The 21,090-nt window shown below is 39.3% G+C and overlaps 1 protein-coding gene across 1 annotated transcript in view; it reads left to right on the forward strand.

Annotated features, from left to right (window-relative positions):
• The window catches only part of ITGB1 (integrin subunit beta 1), a 56,599-nt gene that overhangs the window by 18,566 nt on the left and 16,943 nt on the right, over positions 1-21,090 (forward strand). The window contains exons 2-13 of the mRNA XM_055147037.1: positions 414-480; positions 2,827-2,912; positions 6,147-6,369; positions 8,120-8,290; positions 10,054-10,292; positions 12,267-12,422; positions 15,109-15,204; positions 15,417-15,506; positions 17,104-17,244; positions 17,390-17,589; positions 19,169-19,407; positions 19,607-19,829. Of these exons, the coding sequence (XP_055003012.1) occupies positions 414-480; positions 2,827-2,912; positions 6,147-6,369; positions 8,120-8,290; positions 10,054-10,292; positions 12,267-12,422; positions 15,109-15,204; positions 15,417-15,506; positions 17,104-17,244; positions 17,390-17,589; positions 19,169-19,407; positions 19,607-19,829 (1,931 nt within the window). The remainder of the gene's footprint in view (positions 1-413; positions 481-2,826; positions 2,913-6,146; positions 6,370-8,119; positions 8,291-10,053; positions 10,293-12,266; positions 12,423-15,108; positions 15,205-15,416; positions 15,507-17,103; positions 17,245-17,389; positions 17,590-19,168; positions 19,408-19,606; positions 19,830-21,090) is intronic.

Genomic DNA, 21,090 nt, shown 5'->3' on the forward strand with positions numbered 1-21,090 from the left:
GGGGCTTTGGCCTAGAAGTTGTTTTAATAGTGTAGTGAAAGGGAGGGACTAGCGAGCAGAAAGGCCTGCAGGGAGGGCTTGAGGAACAGGCCTGCACGCTATTGTGTATGTAAAATCAAAAGGTGGATGACAATGTTTGTGATTAATCTGTTTTCTTGTATTTACTTTTGTTATTAATGTAGCATTGTAGCACTGTCATCGCATTGATTGTTCATCGATTTGCTTGAGCGGGCACCAGTAACGTCTCCATTGTGAGACTTGTTACTGTTTTTGGCTTGCCAGGCTCTGCCATGCAGGCGGGATACTCTCGGTAGCTTGCCAGGCTCTCTGAGAGGGACAGAGGAATCGAACCCGGGTCGGCCACGTGTAAGGCAAATGCCTATTATTAATGTAGTAAACCTTCTATATTTCAGATGAATTTGCAACTGATCATCTGGATTGGACTGAGCAGTTCAGTTTGCTGTGTACTTGGCCAAACTGGTAAGAGGGAGGGAAAGTTTATTTGCAGCCATTTTGCATAGCTTTTTGGCCAGTTAGGTTCCTAGAAAACCTGGGCTCATGGCACCAAGTAAAAGGAAGGTGTTTATGGTAGCCTGCAGGGCCCTTCATTGTTTCACCTCAGCTCTGCTACCCTGAGTGATGAGTGATGGTAGTCCCCAAGGCTAGGAAAATGATCACATGATAATGGAATAGACTATAGAAAAGTCTTCTGAGAAGAAATGTGTGAGTGAGCAGAGAGAAAGTAAAAAGCCTATTGTATACTTAGAATAAAACAGAGTAAGTATGTTAAAGCTGATGGATTGGGAATTGTCCATTACTGTTTTGGAAATGAATCCACGGGCTGGAAAGCTGGTACAGTGGGTGTTTGCAGGTGGCTTACCTGAGTCAATTCCCGGCACCCCGTGTAGTCCCCTAGCCCTGCCAGGAGTGATCCCTGAGTTCAGAGCCAGGAGTAAGCCTTGAGGGTGACTGGGTGTGACCCAATCTCATCCTTCTACTTACCCCCCCCCCCCCAAAAAAAAGAAAAAGAATTCAGGAACAATGAACTTTTTAGAGATATTTTTGAATATCTTTGATCCAAAGATCTAGCAAAAGTATTGGCTTTATCTGGAACAGGAATGAAAAATAAAGCTGAAGATCTGTTAACCTTCCTATGAGGAATATATAGCCACATCTGGAAATAGATGTATAATCTATTCAAATATTAAAAAAAAATGCGCTACAACAAACAATTTGTTATCTCAGGATAGGAAGAACTGACTATATAAAAAATGAGAAAGCAAATATAAAGGAAATGATTTTTAAGTTTGAATTTCACTAAACCAACCACAACATAAAAAAAACCCAGAAAACCCAGAACCAAAAACATCTGTATGTCAGCAACATATGCAAGATGAAAAATGAAGCATAGGTTTAATTTTACCAATATGTTGAACTAGAGTAGGAACAGTTGAGGCGGGAGAGACGGTTAGTAGGCTGAGCACTTGCTTCTATGGGGGAGGCCTGAGTTTGAGCCCTTGAACACAGCTGGGAACAACCCCTGATCACAGGACCAGGAGGACCCCCGATCACTGCTGCGTGTAGCCCCCAAAACCAAACAGAAAACCGAGAACAAAGCAGATGAACATGACAGTAGAAATATTTGCAAAACGTGTTACAAAACTATAAAAGAAATGATCAGTAAATATATGAATAAGTAAAGTCCTCAATAGCTAACAAACCATATTCTAATTTATACCTGTGAAATGAATAAAAACCATTTTCATATTTGAAAGGTAGTATGGTTGAGGGATAGTGAGACGGTATCACTATACTTGTGGAAATATCCATTTGAATATTGCTCCCAGATAGGAATTAGTTTATTGAATCATAAAAATGTTAATACTCAAACACTATATATATAATTTTTAACATGATAAAGAAAGAATCAGCGGCTATCACAATAGATGCATGTGCATGTGTAGGGTACAGATAATACTGGTGAATAGGTGATTATTTTAGTTCTCATTGCTTGTTATTTGTTTTCCAGTTTTATCTGTAAGGGAGCATGTGTTAGGGTTACAGCTTGTTTTTGCACAGTACCTGGCTGTGTTCAGGGATCATTCCTAGCGGTGGTGAGGGAACCGGGTTGTGCTGGGTTTGAATCCAGTTCAGCCACATGCAAGGCAAGCGCCTTTTTGGCTGTACTACCTCTCCAGCTCTGTTTTTAATTAAAAAAAGTATATGCTGGGGACAGTTCCTATTAGTGCTTCCACATGAGAGGGATACTGTTCCGTCAGAAAGTTCACAGAGTGTGATGTGCTCTGAACAGAGCTTATGAAAATGGAATGATGGGTTGTATGAGTATGGTGGATGTTCCTCTTAGCCAGTGCGCTAAGAATTACAGGAAAGTTCCTGAATATGCTTGTGGGCGTGTGAGGGTGTGAACACAAACTGATGTTTTACCCAGTTGTGAAAGTCTCGGCAATTAGGACCATTCAGTATGAAGATTCTGAAATCATGCCTTTGAAAAAACTGAATGTAGAGATTCAAGAAATGAACGAACATAGAGGTTAATGACACCAGTGTACCAGTCTGCAATAGAAAACAGGATAAATGACTGTCTTTTTATTATTCTTTGTGCCAAAGTGCTCAAAAAATTACATTGCTTTTGCGTATCTTTGGGGGTAGATCTGAATCAGCATGCTGACTAGGTTATCATATTCATTTCTAACAACCTTATGTATTGCATTATTGTTCTGATTTTCTTATTATTTTCCCAGTATTTCCCATGCTTTTCTCTTGAAAGTTTCATTATAACACTTTATTGTTTCTCTTTCATGGCAGATGAAAATAAGTGTTTAAAAGCAAATGCCAAATCATGCGGTGATTGTATACAAGCAGGGCCAAATTGTGGATGGTGTACAAATTCAGTAAGTAAGATTACTCAAATCCTTTCCATGTATTCCATAATAATTTAGTGTTGCCTAATGTATCCATGGGAAGTTCCGGACTTGAATTTTCAGACATCAACTCTGTGTTACTATGTGATGGTATAAAGCAATGTTTCTTTAATCATTAATCAGTAGACCAGTGCCAGTCTGTAGGTATAAAAAGTTGAAAGTCACCGGCCTACCACAACGGTTAACTGCCAGTCCATAGACTGGTGTGCAGACAGGTTCCATCTGATGAACCTTAGGAGACATAACAAGGTTGAAAACCAGGTCTTAAGATTTACGCATTTGGTATGGAGATAGAAGCACTGTAACTTTTGACCAATTTGGACTACTTGAAATATGAGTGGTCCAAATTATAAACTGCTGTAAACCCGAACTTCAAGGACAGTGACAAAATCATTAATAATGTTTCCATATGCCATTAAAATTAATATTTTTTTAGTATAAGTACTAGAAAATTTACAAGAGATCAGTAAACATTGTGGCCATCTCGTATTTCTCTTGATAGCGAACCTCCCACCAATAACCCCTTGTCATTTAGTTGGACTGTTCTAGATTTTTTCTTTTTTTTGATAGAAGAAAGTAAACTAATCTTCCTAATTATAATTTGAACTAGACTTGATTTTCATCCTGATAAAGGTTAGGATTTAAAATTTTTTATTCACATTTTTCACCTGTAATTAATTGCTTACCATGCTACCTTCTATATAGCTTACTAAATGTTGAATAAATGAATGTCAGGAAGAAAAGATAAGTCAGATTGAAGGCACATAATATATTCAGGATAAGTAGTTAATGTCAGGTCAAATTTATTTGTTTTTATCCAGGCAGTTGAGCCTGCATTTCATGTGCCTATTTTGTAAGCTTAACTGGTCAAATACTAAGTATTTCACAGAGGTTTCAAAGGTTTTTGTATCACTGTTTGAAAATTTTTCTTATGTCTGTTCACCTCCAAATGATATTCCAGAATGAAATTGAGAATAAAGGGAAGGATAGAGTAATATGGGTGAGTGAGTTTATCTGAAAAGTTTGTTTAACTGAACCTCTTGGTTTTCTTCCTTTTTTTTTCTCAACTTTTCATTTTCTTATCTGGAAAATGAGCATGATTAAACCCTGTTTTATAACCCTGCTGATAAAATAATCAGGCTTGAACTGAAAGTAGCTTTCCTCAGAAAGTTCTAAATAATTAATAATTGCTGTTAACAAGAGCCATTTTAAGAGTTATGATTGATCTGGAATTGGGAACTCCCAATTCCTAGCCAAATTATACTTTGAATAATTTAGCCCTTGAGTTTAATACAATACCATACTTTATTGTATAATTGTCACAGATTTTACGCTTTTTTTTTTCCAAAATGGAGTGCAGTCATTTTGTGCAACTTTTTTAAAGGTTATTAACCCATTTTGGGCCTGAGGAAACAGGGCATGATGATTTTGTAACAAAGTATTAATAAAGGCTGTTTTGAAATGTTCTGTGAAATTTTATATGGGTGTTATGATCTTAAATTTTCTTAGATTAGTGTTTGAAAATGCAAAATGCATAAGGCTCCTCTCCTTTGGTAATATTGTAAGTTTGATAACGCCCAAAAGTAGTACACTTTATGCAAAAATGTTAACAATAATTAGATAGTACTATGGACAGCACCATTACTTTACATGTAATTGACCCTGGTTCGAGCTCCAGCACCCCATGGGTCCCCTGAGCCCACCAGGAGTAATCCCTGAGCACAGAAAACCACTGGATGTAGCCCCAAAACCAAGTAAATAAATAAATGATTGCACTGTAGCACTGTCATACCGTTGTTCATCTATTTGCTCAATTGGGAACCAGTAACGTCTCCATTGTGAGACTTGTTACTGTTTTTTTTTCCAGATTGCAAACATTTATTAAAAAACCTATTTTTTTCTTTTTTTAAAAAAATTATTCTTTTATTGAAAGTGGTAAGTTACAAAGCTTTCAGTTTTAAGTCTCAGTTAGTTATACAATGCTCGAACACCCATCCCTTCACCAGTGCACATATTCCACCACCAAGAATCACAGTATACCTCCCCACACACCCCCACCTCCCCAGCCCCCCACCCCGCCTGTGTAACTGGTAAATTTCACTTTACTTTCACTTTACTTTGATTACATTCAATATTTCAACAAAAAAGAGACTTGTTAATGTTTTTGGCATATCGAATATGCCCCGGATAGCTTGCCAGGCTCTGCTGTGCGGGCGGGATACTCTCAGTAGCTTGCTGGACTCTCTGAGAGGAACGGAGGAATAGAACCCGGGTCGGCCGCGTGCAGGGCAAACGGCCTTACCCACTGTACTATCGCCAGAATAAGATAATAATAGTTTTCATGTCCAGCTAAATATAAAGTTTAGGTATAGATATGAATCTTTTGTAGTATTTGGTTATATGTACACATCATAAAATGCTATAAACTTACACACATAAATACACATCCCATGCAAATGTATTTCCCTTTTACTCTCACATTTCATGAAAACTTTTACTGAAATAGATATAGTTTTTGGCTTTGGGGCCTCACCCAGCAGTGCTCAGGGCTTTCTCCTATCTCTGAACTCAGGAATCACTCCTGATGGGACTCGGGACCATTCAGGGTGCCAGGAATTGAACTCATGTCAGCTGCATGCAAGGCATACTCCTTATGCACTGAACTATCTCTCCAACCCCAGTTTTCTTTTTTAAAATACCGTTACTAATTGAGATGCTTCTAGGACAATACATTCTCTCTAAATATTCTTGTGATGGAAAATAACTATATCACTTCAGACTTACCTACAGAAAATAGTTGTCATATGTTTCTTATTTGTGTTTATTAACCATACTGAATAAATGATTTTACTGTTCAGTTTTATTTGGACTAAGAAGAAGTTTCTTTTGGTTCCACACTCTGAATTTTCACTCTCTGAATTTCAGGGTGTGACTATTAAAATATGCACTTTGGTCAGTCATAAATAATGCTAAAGTCATTAATAATTCTAATAACATGTTAGTAATAAAAATACTACTTTCCAGGAAATGTTTTTTTGTTTTGAAGCAAGAACTTAGGGTTTGAAGGGTAGCATTTTGTTTAAAACCAGAAATAAATTTCCTTGAATAGATGTGTCAATTTTTATAATTCAAGTTAATGTGTTCAATTATACTTAAAAACTGACCATTAGGCTTTAAAATGTGTGTATTTTGTATGTTGTCTAGACATTTTTGCAAGAAGGAATGCCCACTTCTGCACGATGTGATGACTTAGAAGCCTTAAAAAAGAAGGGTTGCCACCCAGATGACATAGAAAATCCCAGAGGCTCCAAAAAGATCAAGAAAAACAAAAATGTGACCAACCGCAGCAAAGGCACAGCAGAGAAGCTCCTCCCAGAAGACATCACTCAGATACAACCGCAGCAGCTGGTCTTGCAGTTACGGTCAGGTACGGGAACCTCACTGTGCCCTTGTTCCTGAGGAGATCCCTCTTAATACTGGGTGAAGGTTTATTTTGACTTATTGGCACACAGAAAGAACTGTGGAATATGTTAAATTACAAGGGAAAAAATTTAAGACATACATTATTTTCTTTAAGATTTTTTAAAATGTAAATTTGTATTTGTTTATTAAATTTTACTCAGGAGCTATGATTTACAGTTACTGGTAGTTGGTGTTTTAGGCATACACTAATTCAACACCAGTCCCTCCACCAGTGTCAACTTCCCTCCCCCAGTTTTCCCAGATTCCCTCCCCATCCCAACCCCCACTCCATCCCCACCTGTCAACTTGATAGGCACATTACAAAGTTTCAGCGTCTGCCGCTGAGATCTCATGTTTTCAGTTCTGTTGGATCTGAGTTCAGAGTATACGGCTATCCCCGTCACTTATAACACTGGTATAACTGAAGCCCTGATGCCTGGTCACCCATTACTTCTTGGACTCTTCTTCCCCCCCTTGATTGCTTTCCTTCTGTCCCTCTCTAAAACACTGTGGTTGAGGATGATCTAAGCATCCTCCTTTAACTGCAGTACATTTCCTCATCCAGTATTCCATATTCCACAGATACATGAGCTCATCCTGTCTCTGTCTTCCTCCTCTGGCTTGCTTCACTCTACATATCTTCCATTTTCAACCATGCTGCAGCAGATTGCATGATTTTGTCGTTCCATGGAACTGCATAGTATTCCATTGCATATATGTATACCACATCATCATAATCTTTTTATCAGACATATATAATTTCTAAGACATACATACTTAAATCAATAAATTTTGCATCATCTCTGAAGTAGTCTTTTAAAGATACTTACAGTATTAGATTTAATATGTTTCAAAAATAAACGTGTCCAGCCTCGGGGTATAGACCACAGGTTATAAAGAGTAGTTTACTTTTTTTCTTTTTCTTTGCTTACTGGACTGGAACAATAGCACAGTGGGTAGGACGTTTGCCTTACACGTGGCTGACCCGGAATTGAACATTCCTCCGCCCCTCTCGGAGAGCCTGGCAAACTACTAAGAATAGCTCGCCCTCACAGCAGAGCCTGTCAAGCTACCTGTGGCGTATTTAAGATGCCAAAAACAGTAACAACAAATCTCACAACAAATCTCCAACAGTAATGGAGACGTTACTGGTGCCTGCTCAAGCAAATCGATGAACAATGGGACGACAGTACTACAACAGTGCTTTGCTTACTATTATTCAAGTATTACTTTTTTCTTCACTTGTTTTGTTTATGGGCCATCCCAGACTGTGCTCAGGACTTACTCCTGGCTCTGCACTCAGGGATCACTCCTGGCAGTGCTGGGGGACCATATGGGAAATCAAACCCAACTCCATCTCTTGGAAGACAAGCTCCCTACATGCCAGCCCATAATATTAAGATTTTTATAGGAATCTGTGGTAACTGCATCTAAATAACAACACCATTTTGCTCCCCTCTTTCATTCCCATCTGTTCCCAGAGGCCTTGCACATGGCCCCTCTCATGATCCTTCTTATAGGGTGTAGCATTTTAAATATTTGTTGAACAGAACATGTGTTCACACCTAGGAGTTAACCTTCTGGAATGAGTAGGCTTCTGTGGAAATGAAGATAAGGATTTAGGTGATAAGGGTTCACTTTGTGAATGCGGTTTATTTGTTTTTTCTAGCTTTTGATTGCAAGGCAACTTCATTTTCTAATCTTTCTTGAATTAGGGGAGCCTCAGACATTCAAATTAAAATTCAAGAGAGCTGAAGACTATCCTATTGATCTCTACTACCTGATGGACCTCTCGTACTCTATGAAAGATGATTTGGAGAATGTGAAAAGTCTTGGAACAGATCTGATGAATGAAATGAGGAGGATCACTTCAGACTTTCGGATCGGTAGGAATATTGAGGAAACCAATCATTTTCATTCACAGAATTCTTTTTCTTTTTTTCTTTTTTTGTTTTGTGGGCCACACTCAGCTGTGCTCAGGGATCATGCTTGCCAGGGCTCGGGAAACCATATGGGGTGCTGGGATCGAACTGGGGTCGAACTGGGGTCCTTGTCCAAGTCAAGGTTCTATTCACTGTACTATTGTTCTGGCTCCACTTTGTGTAATTCTTGATAGATTTTGTTTTTTTACTACATACTTTTGATAAACGGGCCAGTTTTTCTGGGACTATTTTTCTTATGACTATAAAACAAAGCTCCCAGAAATGCACGGCCACAAATGTGGCCGCGCAACGTCTTATAGCCTAGTTCTTCCTATGGGAGAACCTGGCAAGATGTGGTGAACACCCTGCCCACGTGGCAGATGCTGGCAAGCTCCCCGTGTCGTATTCAGTATGCCAAATATAGTAACAATGGTGGGTCTCATTCCCCTGACCCTGAAAGAGCCTCCAATGCCACACCGCTGGGAAGAATGAGTAAAGAGGCTGCTAAAGTCTCCGGGCTAGGATGAATGGAGATGTGACTGGTGCCCACTCAAGCAAATCGATGATCAACAGGATGACAATGATGACATTGATACAGTGATTTTTGTTTCTTTTCTTTTTTTTTTTTTTTTAGTTTGGGGGCCATACCTAGGGTGCTCAGGACTTAGTGCTGGCTTTGTGCTCACAGATCATTCCTGGTGGTGTAATGGGGACAGTATATGGTGCTCGGGATCAAGCCTAGGTTGGTTCTGTGCAAGACAGGCTCCCTACCCCCTGTACTGTCACTGCAGCTCATCAGATTTTTTTTTTTTACCCTTTTTTATGTTATTTTTTGGGGGCCACACCCAGCACTGCTCAGAGGAATTATTCCTGGCGGTGCTCAAGGGACCATATGGGATGCAGAGATCAAATTTAGTTGACCCCCTGCAAGCAAATGCCCTAGCTGCTGTACTGTTGCTCTGGCCCCTATTTTTTCCCCCTTTCTGCAAGGAGTAAGTGCCCTAAGGCCTGACCACTGTCACATGTCCGATAATACATATCTGCCTCCTGGTTCCTCTATTCCTGCATGCTACCATCCTGTTTGACACATGCTATGCCACCAAGATAGTGAAATACATGCTCTTTTTTTTACAGAAATTTGTTCTTCTTTTTTTTTTTTTGCTTATGGGTCTCACTTGGCAGTGCTCGGGGCTTATTCCTGGCAGGCTATGGGATACCAAGGTTTTGACACAGGCTACCCAAGTGTCTTACCTGCTATAGTATCTCTCCAGCCCCTACGCACTTTTTTTTAATTTTTACAAACATGTTGAGTACCCTGAGTACTCAGATTTTACTTTATTACTAATTAATATGAACTTGCAGTATAACATTATTTAGGAGAGCGATAGCACAGTGGGTAGGGCGTTCGACTTGCACGTGGCCGACCTGGATTCGGTTCCTCTGCCCCTCTCGGAGAGCCCAGCAAGCTACTGAGAGTATCCTGCCCTCACGGCAGAGCCTGGCAAGCTACCCATTGCGTATTCGATATGCCAAAAGCAGTAACAACAAGTCTCAATGGAGACATTTCTGGTGCCTGCTCGAGCAAATCGATGAGCAACGGGATGACTGTGATACAGGAGAGATTCACTTCCATGTGGTAATTAGCACTTTTTAAAAATACAAGTTGATTTATCCATGCATCCATATATCCATGCATCATCTCTCTTGTTTGCATTTTTCCTTTACAGGGTTTGGGTCATTTGTAGAGAAAACTGTGATGCCTTATATCAGTACAACACCAGCCAAGCTCAGGAACCCTTGCACAAGTGAACAGAACTGCACCAGCCCATTTAGCTACAAAAATGTGCTTAGTCTTACCGATAAAGGAGAAGTATTTAATGAGCTTGTTGGTAAACAGCGCATATCTGGAAATTTGGATTCCCCAGAAGGAGGCTTTGATGCAATTATGCAAGTTGCGGTTTGCGGAGTAAGTGCATTTATTTTTTAAAATAACATTTGTGTGAACTTGAAGCGTAAGTTAATGGAAATTTTTACCTTAATTACCATGTCCTAGTTAATTATTTCAGAGTAGTATGTAATTTAGTCTCTTAGATTCCTTGTAACTACAAGTATTTTATAAAATCATATCTATTATTATCCCCATTTAAATCAGACCATTCATTCACTTATACTGCGTTTGTTTTGATTTTGGGCCACACCCGGCATTGCTCAGGGCTTACTCTGGTTCTGTGCTCAGGGATTACCCTGGCAGAAGAGCTCAGGGCATCCTATGTGGTACAGGGACCAAAACAGGGTCAATGCAAACCTGTGTACAATGCAAATGCTGTAGTGGCTGTACTAGCACCCTAGCCCGTTACACAGGGTTTTAAGGACCAGAATGCTCCGTGTGTGACAGTAGACTAGTTTGGCTTTATGTGTTCAAGCTTGTGTTCTCAGTTTTTAAAAGAGGCCCAAGTGTTCTAACTTTCTGACTTTGTGGTAGAAATGTAATTGAGGTTTTCTGAAGTATCACTGAGAATGTCAGAAGGTTTTCACACACAAACAGCTTCTCATCCACCATTGTTTTTTGACCCGTTTTGTTTTGCTCATTGAGACATTTTTTTTTTTTTTTTAATTAGAGAATCACCGTGAGGGTACAGTTACAGATTTATACACTTTTGTGCTTATACTTCCCTCATACAAAGTTTGGGAACCCATCCCTTCACCAGTGCCCATTCTCCACCACCCGTAAACCCAGTGTCCCTCCCACCCTCCCCAATCCCATCTCCCCCCCACCCCACCCTGCCACTGTGGCAAGGCATTCCCTTCTGTTTTCTCTCTCTAATTAGCTGTTGTGGTTTGCAATAAAGGTGTTGAGTGGCCGCTGTGCTCAGTCTCTAGCCCTCATTCAGCCCGCAACTCCCTTCCCCCACATGGCCTTCGACTACAATGTAGTTGGTGATCGCTTCTCTGAGTTGACCTTTCCCCGGAACGTGAGGCCAGCCTCGAAGCCATGGAGTCAACCTCCTGGTACTTATTTCTACAGTTCTTGGGTGTTAGTCTCCCACTCTGTTATTCTATATACCATAGATGAGTGCAATCTTTCTATGTCTGTCATTGAGACATTTTTGTTCTTGACAATTCAAAAAGAAATAACTTTCTTTTAAGTCTTAATTTCCAAGCAATATAGAAACTTGATTTTTGAAGTCAATACTTTTCACTTCCGTTGCAACATCTTCCTTATTAGCAGCCTCATTCGTTTTGTATCAGTGGTTAGGGTTTATGAAGCATTTACCGAGGAAGAATTTGAACATGACCCTAATGATATCCCTGAAGTTGAAACTAGAAACATCTTGATATAACTAAAAGATTGTCCTAAGCATGAAACGTGTCCTATTCTACCCTCACTTCTCCTGCTGTACCTCTGTTCCCTAACAGACTTCCTTAGTTTTAGGTGCTTCCTATCAGTTATTTTCCAGCCAATTTTTGTAAGGTGCTAACTGATACCTATGATAATCCATGAGGCAGTGTGGTTAAGATAATTTCTTTAGATTGTTACAGCATGGCATCAAATTTTCCATTTACCACCAATTCGGAGCATTTACTTAGCCATTCTAGAGGGTTATTTCATACTTTGCTTTGTTTCTGAGCTATACCCAGTGGTACTCAGGACTGTTGCTCCAGTCCCATTCTTTTATACTTCACGGAGCTTCTGTGAAGCTGACATATTATAGTATGGGAAGTGCTGAAGAGCACTTAACAAACTTGAAGCTACTGCATTATTATCATTGCTTCTTTTTAGTTCTCAACAGAGTAGTCATAATGTAAGAATTGTCCATTGCTACTCCTGGCTCTGTGTCATGGGTCACTCCTGGCCAGGCTCAGGGACCATATGTGAAGATGAAACGATTGGCACTGAATTTTGATGTTATTTAAAAATTGAAATTCTTCTCTTTTCAAGTCCTTGATTGGCTGGCGGAATGTCACCCGGCTGCTAGTGTTCTCCACAGATGCTGGCTTTCATTTTGCCGGAGACGGAAAGCTCGGTGGCATTGTTTTGCCAAATGATGGTCAGTGTCACCTCGAAAATGATGTGTATACGATGAGTCATTACTATGTAAGTACTGGATCCTTTGCTTTGTGAATGTGTGATCACACTGAGTCTTCAAGTGTGAATTGGAAACACAGTGTTTTGAGTCACTGACTGTTTTTTTCAGGGCTTGGGGTTTTGTTATTTCGGAAATTAAGGGTTCTAACCTAAGTCCAGGAAAGCTAGTACTGCTGTTCTTCAGGCTGCGGCATTATGCTCCCTTCCTTCTGTGTAGACAGGGTTTCAAAACAGCAAAGGGGCTACTCACGCACTTTGGTTCCTTGCCACAGCATTATCTCCTCTCATGCATATGTCCATTTGGTAGGAAACTTGTCATTTCTTTGGGGACCAAGTGTGTCTTTTATTCTTATATTGCTGTTCTTTTTAATTAATTTTTTAAGCTATGTTACTTGGCTTGCAGCTGTATATTTTAGAGTACAGGTTCACACGTTTTGAAATGTATGTTACCACACGGTACTCCCCACAGAAGAACTTATTACCTTTCTTTTTTAATTTTTTTTTGCTTTTTGGGTCACACCCGGCAATGCACAGGGTTACTCCTGGCTCTGCGCTCAGGAATCACCCCTGGCAGTGCTCAGGGGACCATATAGGATGCTGGGAATCGAACCCGAGTTGGCCGAGTACAAGGCAAATGCCCTACCCGCTGTGCTATTGCTCCAGACACAGAACCTCTTACCCTTTATTTTGCAGATAAAAACTGCAGACCTTTGGCCCACTCCACACTTTGCTCCCACCCCTTTCTCTCTCATATATTCTAAACCACAATCACATAATTTTATACTCATGACTTGTCTATGGTTAAGTAATTGATACAACTTGTTTCTATTGAAAATAAAAATTGGAAAATTATTCAAGTTCTATAAATCTAAACCTTGGTGAAACTTGTTTTTTTCTTAATACAACCTTTATTTCCTGGCAGTTCTTGAAATAATTTTATTGATCTGATGCATAATATTACATAATTACTCTTAATTTGAAACTTTTTATTATGGAATTTTTTAACAAAGGGAAGAGGATTAGAAATCTGTATGTACACATCACCCACATCAGTGACTTTGTTATTGCAAGAAATTACACACACACACACACACACACACACACACACACACACACACACACGGTACTGTGATTTGCTGTACTGTTTTTTTTTTTTTTTTGCTTTTTGGGTCACACCCAGCAATGCTCAGGGGTTACTCCTGGCTTTGCACTCAGGAATTACTCCTGGCAGTACTTGGGGGACCATATGGGATGCCGGGGATCGCACCCGGGTTGGCCGCATGCAAGGCAAACGCCCTACCCGCTGTGCTATCGCTCTGGCCCCGATTTGCTGTACTTTTAATAATAAATACTCAGGCATGCATTTTTTCAACATCAGGGTCAGTATTCCTCAACTATCGTCCCTTTCTACATCTCTCTGAGACCCAAGCAAGCTGTTTTGCTGGCCAGCTTTCAGGGTCTATTGCCATTGACCATTTGTTATTCTCTTACTGTTTTTTTTTTTCTAATGTTCTACATCCGAGAGAGATCATTCTCTTCTGTGTTTGTCCCTCTCCTGACACCTTCACTCAGTCTGATGCCCTCTAACTCTATCCACGTAGTGGCAAATTATATTTTTAAAATTTTTCTCATAGCTGAATAATGCTCCATTGTGTATATTGTGTACATGTACCACAGTTTCTTTATACACTCATCTGTTGTTGAGCACTTGGGTTGCTTCTGGATCTTTCTTGGCCATCATGAATAATAGTGCTACAATGATCACAGGAGCTGTTGGGTTGGTTGGGTTTTTTTTTTTCTTTTTGGTGGTGTTGGAGTGGTGGTGGGAGGTGTTGAGCCACACTCGACAGTGTACACGGCTTGCTCCTGAATCACTTCGGCACTCAGGAATCACTCCTGGAGGACTCAGGAAACCATATGGATCACTGGGGATTGAACCCAGGTCGGTTGCATGCAAGCCAAGTGCCTTATCTGTTGTACTATCACTCCGGCCCCTGAACATAGAAGTTCTAAATATCTTTTAAAAATACCTTTTTTTGATTCTTTGGTATGATGCTAGGTGGAATTTCTGAGTCAGTCATTGGGAAACAGAATACGTTCTGAGAATTCCCCATACTGTTTTCCATAGAGGGTGAACCAGATGACGTTCCCACTAACAGTAGCTGAGGGTACCTTTTCCTCACATACTTAACTAGCACTGTTTCTTCCTATTCATTTAATGTATACCAGTCTTATGGTATGAAGTGATGTCTCATGTCATTTTGTTTCCATTTCCATCACTTTCCAAAGTGATGAGTAGCACTTTTTTTTATACCTACAGGCCTTGACAAATACCTGTTCAGCTATTCTCCCCATTTTTTGGATGGGATTATTTGTTTTTTAAGTATTACAAATCTTTTTTTGGTGTTGGGGTCATACATACCCAGCGATGCTTAGGGATTATTCGCAGCTCTGCACTCAGGAATTACTCCTGATTGTGCTTGGGGGACCATATGAGATGCCAGGAATTGAACCTGGGTCAGCTGCGTGCAAGGGAAATGCCCTACCTGCTATACTATCGCTCCAGCCCCAAGTATTACAAATCTTAAGTAGTCTTATGTGGGAGAATTACAATGCAAATCACTACTTTCTTTTAAAAAGTATTAAAATAGACTGAATATTAACATATACTGAATTTTGTTATTTAATTTCTCAGGATTACCCTTCCATCGCTCACCTTGTCCAAAAGCTTAGTGAAAATAACATTCAGACGATTTTTGCAGTCACTGAGGAATTTCAGCCTGTTTACAAGGTAAATTTGTGTGAGATAAAAGCAAAAATTTTCTACAGGTAAATCTTATATCTGAATTAAAATGTGGGAAAATGTAACTAAATATTTCTTTCAAGTAAGACTTCTTAAGTTATTTAGGAAACATATAGGAAATTGGTATTTGAAAATAAATATTAGATGCTAAGAAGTGCTAGTTGTTGAATTTTTTATATGCTTTATCTTTTCAATTGCAGGAATTGAAAAATTTGATCCCTAAATCAGCAGTAGGAACATTATCTGCAAATTCTAGCAATGTCATTCAGTTGATCATTGATGCATACAATGTAAGTATATTTTAAGTAAGATCTGTCTTGAACAATACTCTGTTGAGAATACTTTGTGTCCATAAAGTAAAATTTCCTATGGAGTAATAAAGTAAATGTTCACTGTCACTGTCATCTCGTTGCTCATCGATTTGTTCGAGCGAGCACCAGTAATGTCTCTCATTGAGAGACTTATTGTTACTGTTTTTGGCATATCCAATACGCACGGGTAGCTTGCTGGGCTCTCTGAGAGGGGTGGAGGAATTGAACACGGGTTGGCCAAGTGAAAGGCGAAAGCCCAACCATTGTGCTATCGCTCTACATATGATAATATTTAGCAAGTCCAATGGACAACATTATACTTAAATTTCATGTATCTGTTGGGTAACTCAACCTGATACAAAAGCATAGTTATTTGTATAACCTAAAATAAATATGAGAAAGGCACATGGGGAAAAGTTTTGAGTAAATCTGTTTGAATCAATTTAAGCAGTAACTTTCCTTGATGGAAAGCAGATATGACACATCATTTACGTTTAGATATATAGAATTCCTTTAGTTTTCCTTTTCTTCCTCCCACTATCTTATATATAGGTTTCATCTACTTGGATGGAAAAGCATTTTTTAAGTTTTTCCTCTTTCATTGATTGTTGTGAGGACAAGGGTCATGCCAGGTGATGCCGGGGATTCCCTCTCTACTGGGACCAAATTCTCACTTTGAATATGCCAGGCTTGTGCCTGACCCCCACCCCTCATCCCAAGACATGCCCTTTGAAAGGCTTTTTTGCCTATTTTTGTCTTATATATTTAGAAGCTCTACTGTTCTGTTCTTTAGAGGTACCTGTAAGTAAGAAGACTTATTTTAGAAAGATTTATAAAAGACTTACTAACACACAGCAGGAACCTGAATTAAAAATTAATGAAGAGTTCTTTCCTCTTTCTAGTACTTAATTCAGAACACCTTTTAGTGATACTCATTAAACATTGGCTTGTAACCATTTTAATCTAAAAGAGATTAGGAATATTTTCAAAATTGTAGTTGCTCAATGACTTTTCTGTCTTAAAGAATATTATATCTTTTAAAACTCCTATCATGTCATTCTATGAGAGAAAGTTAGTTACTGCAGCATTTTCCACTTACTATTATGAGTTCTGTTATTTTTGATAAAGCACTGACATGAATCCTTCATAGATTTCTGATTTGTTTAATTGGCCAAAGTGACAATGACTCCTAATCAGATTTGTTCCTGGATTATGTAGTGATTCATTTTCCTTAGTGGGAAATAGAAAGGCCAGAAGAGAGACAGTAGTGCATTACCAATTTTGAAAGAAAATGCTTGTTGTGAATTCTTAGACTTCATAATACCAGGTTTCTGTATGTGACTATTAGTATTTTGACTCATAACTAAACCAAATATCTGTAAGTCATTATTTTGAAGATCTGGTTCTTACTAAGTTGAGCCTACTTTTCTGAGTTCTGGGCTTTCTTGGTCAGATTTGGCTTCACATATTTTATATGTGATTTTTTTTCTTACCACCATGTTTTCCTTTGTAGATTTGTCCTGTAGTAAGTAGCATTTTGTTTGCCGTCTCTAGGTCTAATTATTCCTTCTTGTAGTCTCTTTCCTCAGAGGTCATTCTGGAGAACAGCAAGTTGCCAGAAGGAGTGAAAATTAGTTACAAGTCGTACTGCAAGAATGGGGTGAATGGAACTGGGGAAAATGGGAGGAAATGCTCAAATATTTCCATTGGAGATGAGGTATGTTGTAGAAATATTTTCTCTAGAAAAGAAAACAATTACTGGTGTCATAATTGCAGAAACAATGAATGAGTAACTTTTTTTTTTTTCAGATATTTCCAATAGATTGAAATTGCTTTGTTAACTTGCTACTTTTGCCTTCTAGGTTCAATTTGAAATAAACATAACTTCAGATAAATGCCCAAGTAAGAATCCTGAAACAATTAAAATTAAGCCTCTGGGCTTCACTGAAGAGGTAGAGATTATTCTTCACTTCATCTGTAATTGTGAGTGTGAAAAGGAAGGCATCCCTCACAGTCCAAAGTGTCACGACGGAAATGGAACTTTTGAGTGTGGAGCTTGCAGGTAAGCTTGCGGCGAGGGCCGTGCGGGCTCGGAAGCAGTGTTTGAATAGTCAGAAGGTCTATTCTACTTGAAACAAATGAACTATTTCTTTCATTCCTATTTGGACAAAATTCAATCATTGTTGCCCACCACAAGATTAATTTCATAATATTATAGTTGATAGTTCTTCCCTTTCCTCCTTTAAAACTGTTCTGTACATTAAAGTTTCTTGGCTTTTTTTTTTTTTGAGGCAACTCTTTTTAATTAATTTTTTTGTGGGGAGGGGTGTTGATTTTTGGCTCACATCCAGTAGTGCTTAGGGCTTGCTTCTGGCTCTGCGCTCCAGGATCATTCTTGGTGGGCTCTGGGGACCCTCTGGAGTGCTAGGGATCAAACCCAAGTCATCTGCATGCAAGGCAAGCATCATGCCTACTGTACTGTCTCTCCGGCCCCTTAATAGCAAGCAAACTGAATACAGGCTCACTCTTCAAGCCAGGGTTCTCCCTCGATCATGTGTCTCGCTTGCTTGTCTTTATGTATCTATCTCTCTCTCTATCCCTGCATGATCTTTGAAAGCAAATTTTGTTCAATTAAAAATTATCACACACACCACACATACGTGAAGAATGGAAAATAGAGTATTCTTGAACAGACTGTGCCATAAGATACTTTTTTTTTTTTTTTTTTTTGCTTTGTGGGTCACATCCAGCAATGCTCAGGAGTTACTCCTGGCTTTGCACTCAGGAGTTAACTCCTGGTGGTGCTTGGTGGACCATGTGGAATGCTGGGAATTGAACCCAGGTTGGCCGCGTGCAAGTGCTGTCAATCTAGCCCCACATATTTTTTTTTAAATAGTAGCTTATTTACATTTTCAGTTGATATGATCATGTTTTATTTTCAGCTTTCTAGGGGGAGTTTTTGGTACTTTTCTCTAACAGGTGTATACTATTCTGTGCATTTAGAGATAGTTTACTCATAATTGTGTAATAGCATATCATTTGAAGGCATAGAAAATATACGTTAAAAGTTTATTCTTTTAAAATAAGCTTATCCAAAGGTTAAAAATATTTTGTTGACATGTTTATTATCAAATCATATTTTTACTCTTGATTAAAAAAATCTTTGGGGGCTGGAGCAATAGCACAGCAGGTAGTGCATTTACCTTGCACACAGCCGATCCAGGTTCAATTTCCAGCATCCCATGTGGTCCCCTGAACACCAGGAATAATTCCTGAGTGCAGAGCCAGGAGTAACCCCTGAGCATCGCCAAGTGTGACCCAAAAAGCAAAATAAAAATTAAAATAAAATAAAAATATCTTTGTTACTAAAGAATTTTTCCCAGACCCTTGCCTCTCTTCCATATGAACTTTGTGTGTGTACATGTGTGTGTGTGTGTGTGTGTGTTTGCGCACATATGTTCACTTTTGCTTATCAGTGGCATGAAGATTCCTATATTAAATAATTGTAGATTAAAGACCCTGTTTCTAATCTTCATTTCCTCTCCTCATCTTTTTTTTTTTAATTTTTAATTTTTCTCATAGCTTGACTTGCTAAAAATTGTTTTATTTTATGTGATTGAAATCTTGGCCTCTTCCTTTAGGTGCGACGAGGGACGTGTTGGCAGACACTGTGAATGTAGCACCGATGAAGTGAACAGTGAAGATATGGACGCTTACTGCAGGAAAGAAAACAGTTCAGAAATCTGTAGTAACAATGGAGAGTGTGTCTGTGGACAGTGTGTTTGTCGGAAGAGGGATAATACGAATGAAATTTATTCTGGCAAATTCTGCGAGTGTGATAATTTCAACTGTGATAGGTCCAATGGCTTAATATGTGGAGGTAAGAACTGATTTCAAAAGCATGGCCCAACAATAAACAATGTTGTGTATTCTCAGTGAGTAAAGAGAAAAAAGGGCCGTGTTAAGGATCAGCTGATCCTTTGATGTATTTCCTGCCACTTTACTGCTTATTTTCATTCAAGTCAATGCTGCGATCTTGTTCTCACCATTGCATTGAGACACAATACACTTCATTGCAGGGAATGGTGTTTGCAAGTGTCGGGTGTGTGAATGCAACCCCAACTACACTGGCAGTGCGTGTGACTGTTCTTTGGATACTACTTCATGCATGGCCACAAATGGACAGATCTGCAATGGCCGAGGCATCTGTGAGTGTGGCGCCTGTAAATGTACAGACCCAAAGTTTCAAGGACCAACATGTGAGATGTGTCAGACCTGCCTTGGTGTCTGTGCTGAGCATAAGTAAGTATTTCCTGACGCCTTGAAACAGTTATTTACTGTCGACTTAACTCTGTGTCTTATTACCATAGCAGTGCCAATGTTGCGCACACTGTAAAGTACACTGCAGTCCAGTCTGTTTTTTGCTTTTTGGGTCACATCCGGCGAGGCACAGGGGTCACTCCTGGCTCTGAACTCAGGAATTACCCTGGTGATGCTCAGGGCACCATATGGGATGCTGGGAATCGAACCCGGGTTGGCCGCGTGCAAAGCAAACACCCTACCCGCTGTGCTGTCGCTCCAGCCCCAAGCCTAGTCTGTTTTAAAAAATCTTTCTCTACAGCTTGTGTTTGTCACAGGAAAATGAATTGTGTCATAGGAAAGTGGTTCTGTTTATTATTTGCATTTGCTATGTAATTGAGTCCTTGCGGTTACCTCATTAAATTACACTACCAGTTGCTTGGTCACTCAAAGAAAAATAGAAGGATTTTAACTCCTTGAAAAAATAGTATAAAAAAAAGAAAAAGAAAAAATAGTATTGAACCAGCAGTAGTGTTTGAATTATTTTGGTTTTATGTTACTTAATACCCATTAAAAATACTTAGATACTGTCTGATAGAGCTAGTTTTTTTCCTCTTTCACATTTTTAATTTAAAGTATAACCTGTGATTTCATTTGGAGGACTGGCATTGTTTTTATGAAGCAGAAGTTTCATTTAGAGATTATGAGGAAGGAAAGAGAATAATGCATTGGAGAGAGAATGTGGACTTCTCCCTCTAGATGGAGTGAGAGCTGAGAGTACACATCTTGCATGGAGATGTGGGCCACCCCCAAGAATGGTGGGCACCCAGTCTTTGCAGAGTTGGTTTTATAGGGTTGTTCCCACGCTTTCCCCATGTGGGTTCCTACCTACATGGGTCCATTGCTCTGACAGAGCTTCTCCACCCATCTCTGGCACCAGTTAAAGCCTCAGTCTTAGCAGACCTCAATTCCTGTGTCCACAAAGTGGATCTGGCCATCATGCATCTTACGCAGTTTTTTTAAAGTATATATTTCATTTTTTTTATTAAGGCACAGTGATTTACATAAAGTTAATTGTAGTTTCAGGCTTACAATCTTCCACCACCTGTGTGCTGACTTGTAGTTTTATATTTTGTTTTGCCCTCAGAAATGCTGCCAGCCTTTCTATTCAAATTTTCTTTCTTATCTCTTGATTTGGTCAGATTTTGAGTCTAGCACAGGGCTTCTCAAATTTGTTCCACTAGTGATAACTTTTTTTTGTTTG

Source organism: Sorex araneus, chromosome 9 (assembly GCF_027595985.1).
Source record: "Sorex araneus isolate mSorAra2 chromosome 9, mSorAra2.pri, whole genome shotgun sequence".
Lineage (NCBI taxonomy): Eukaryota > Metazoa > Chordata > Mammalia > Eulipotyphla > Soricidae > Sorex > Sorex araneus.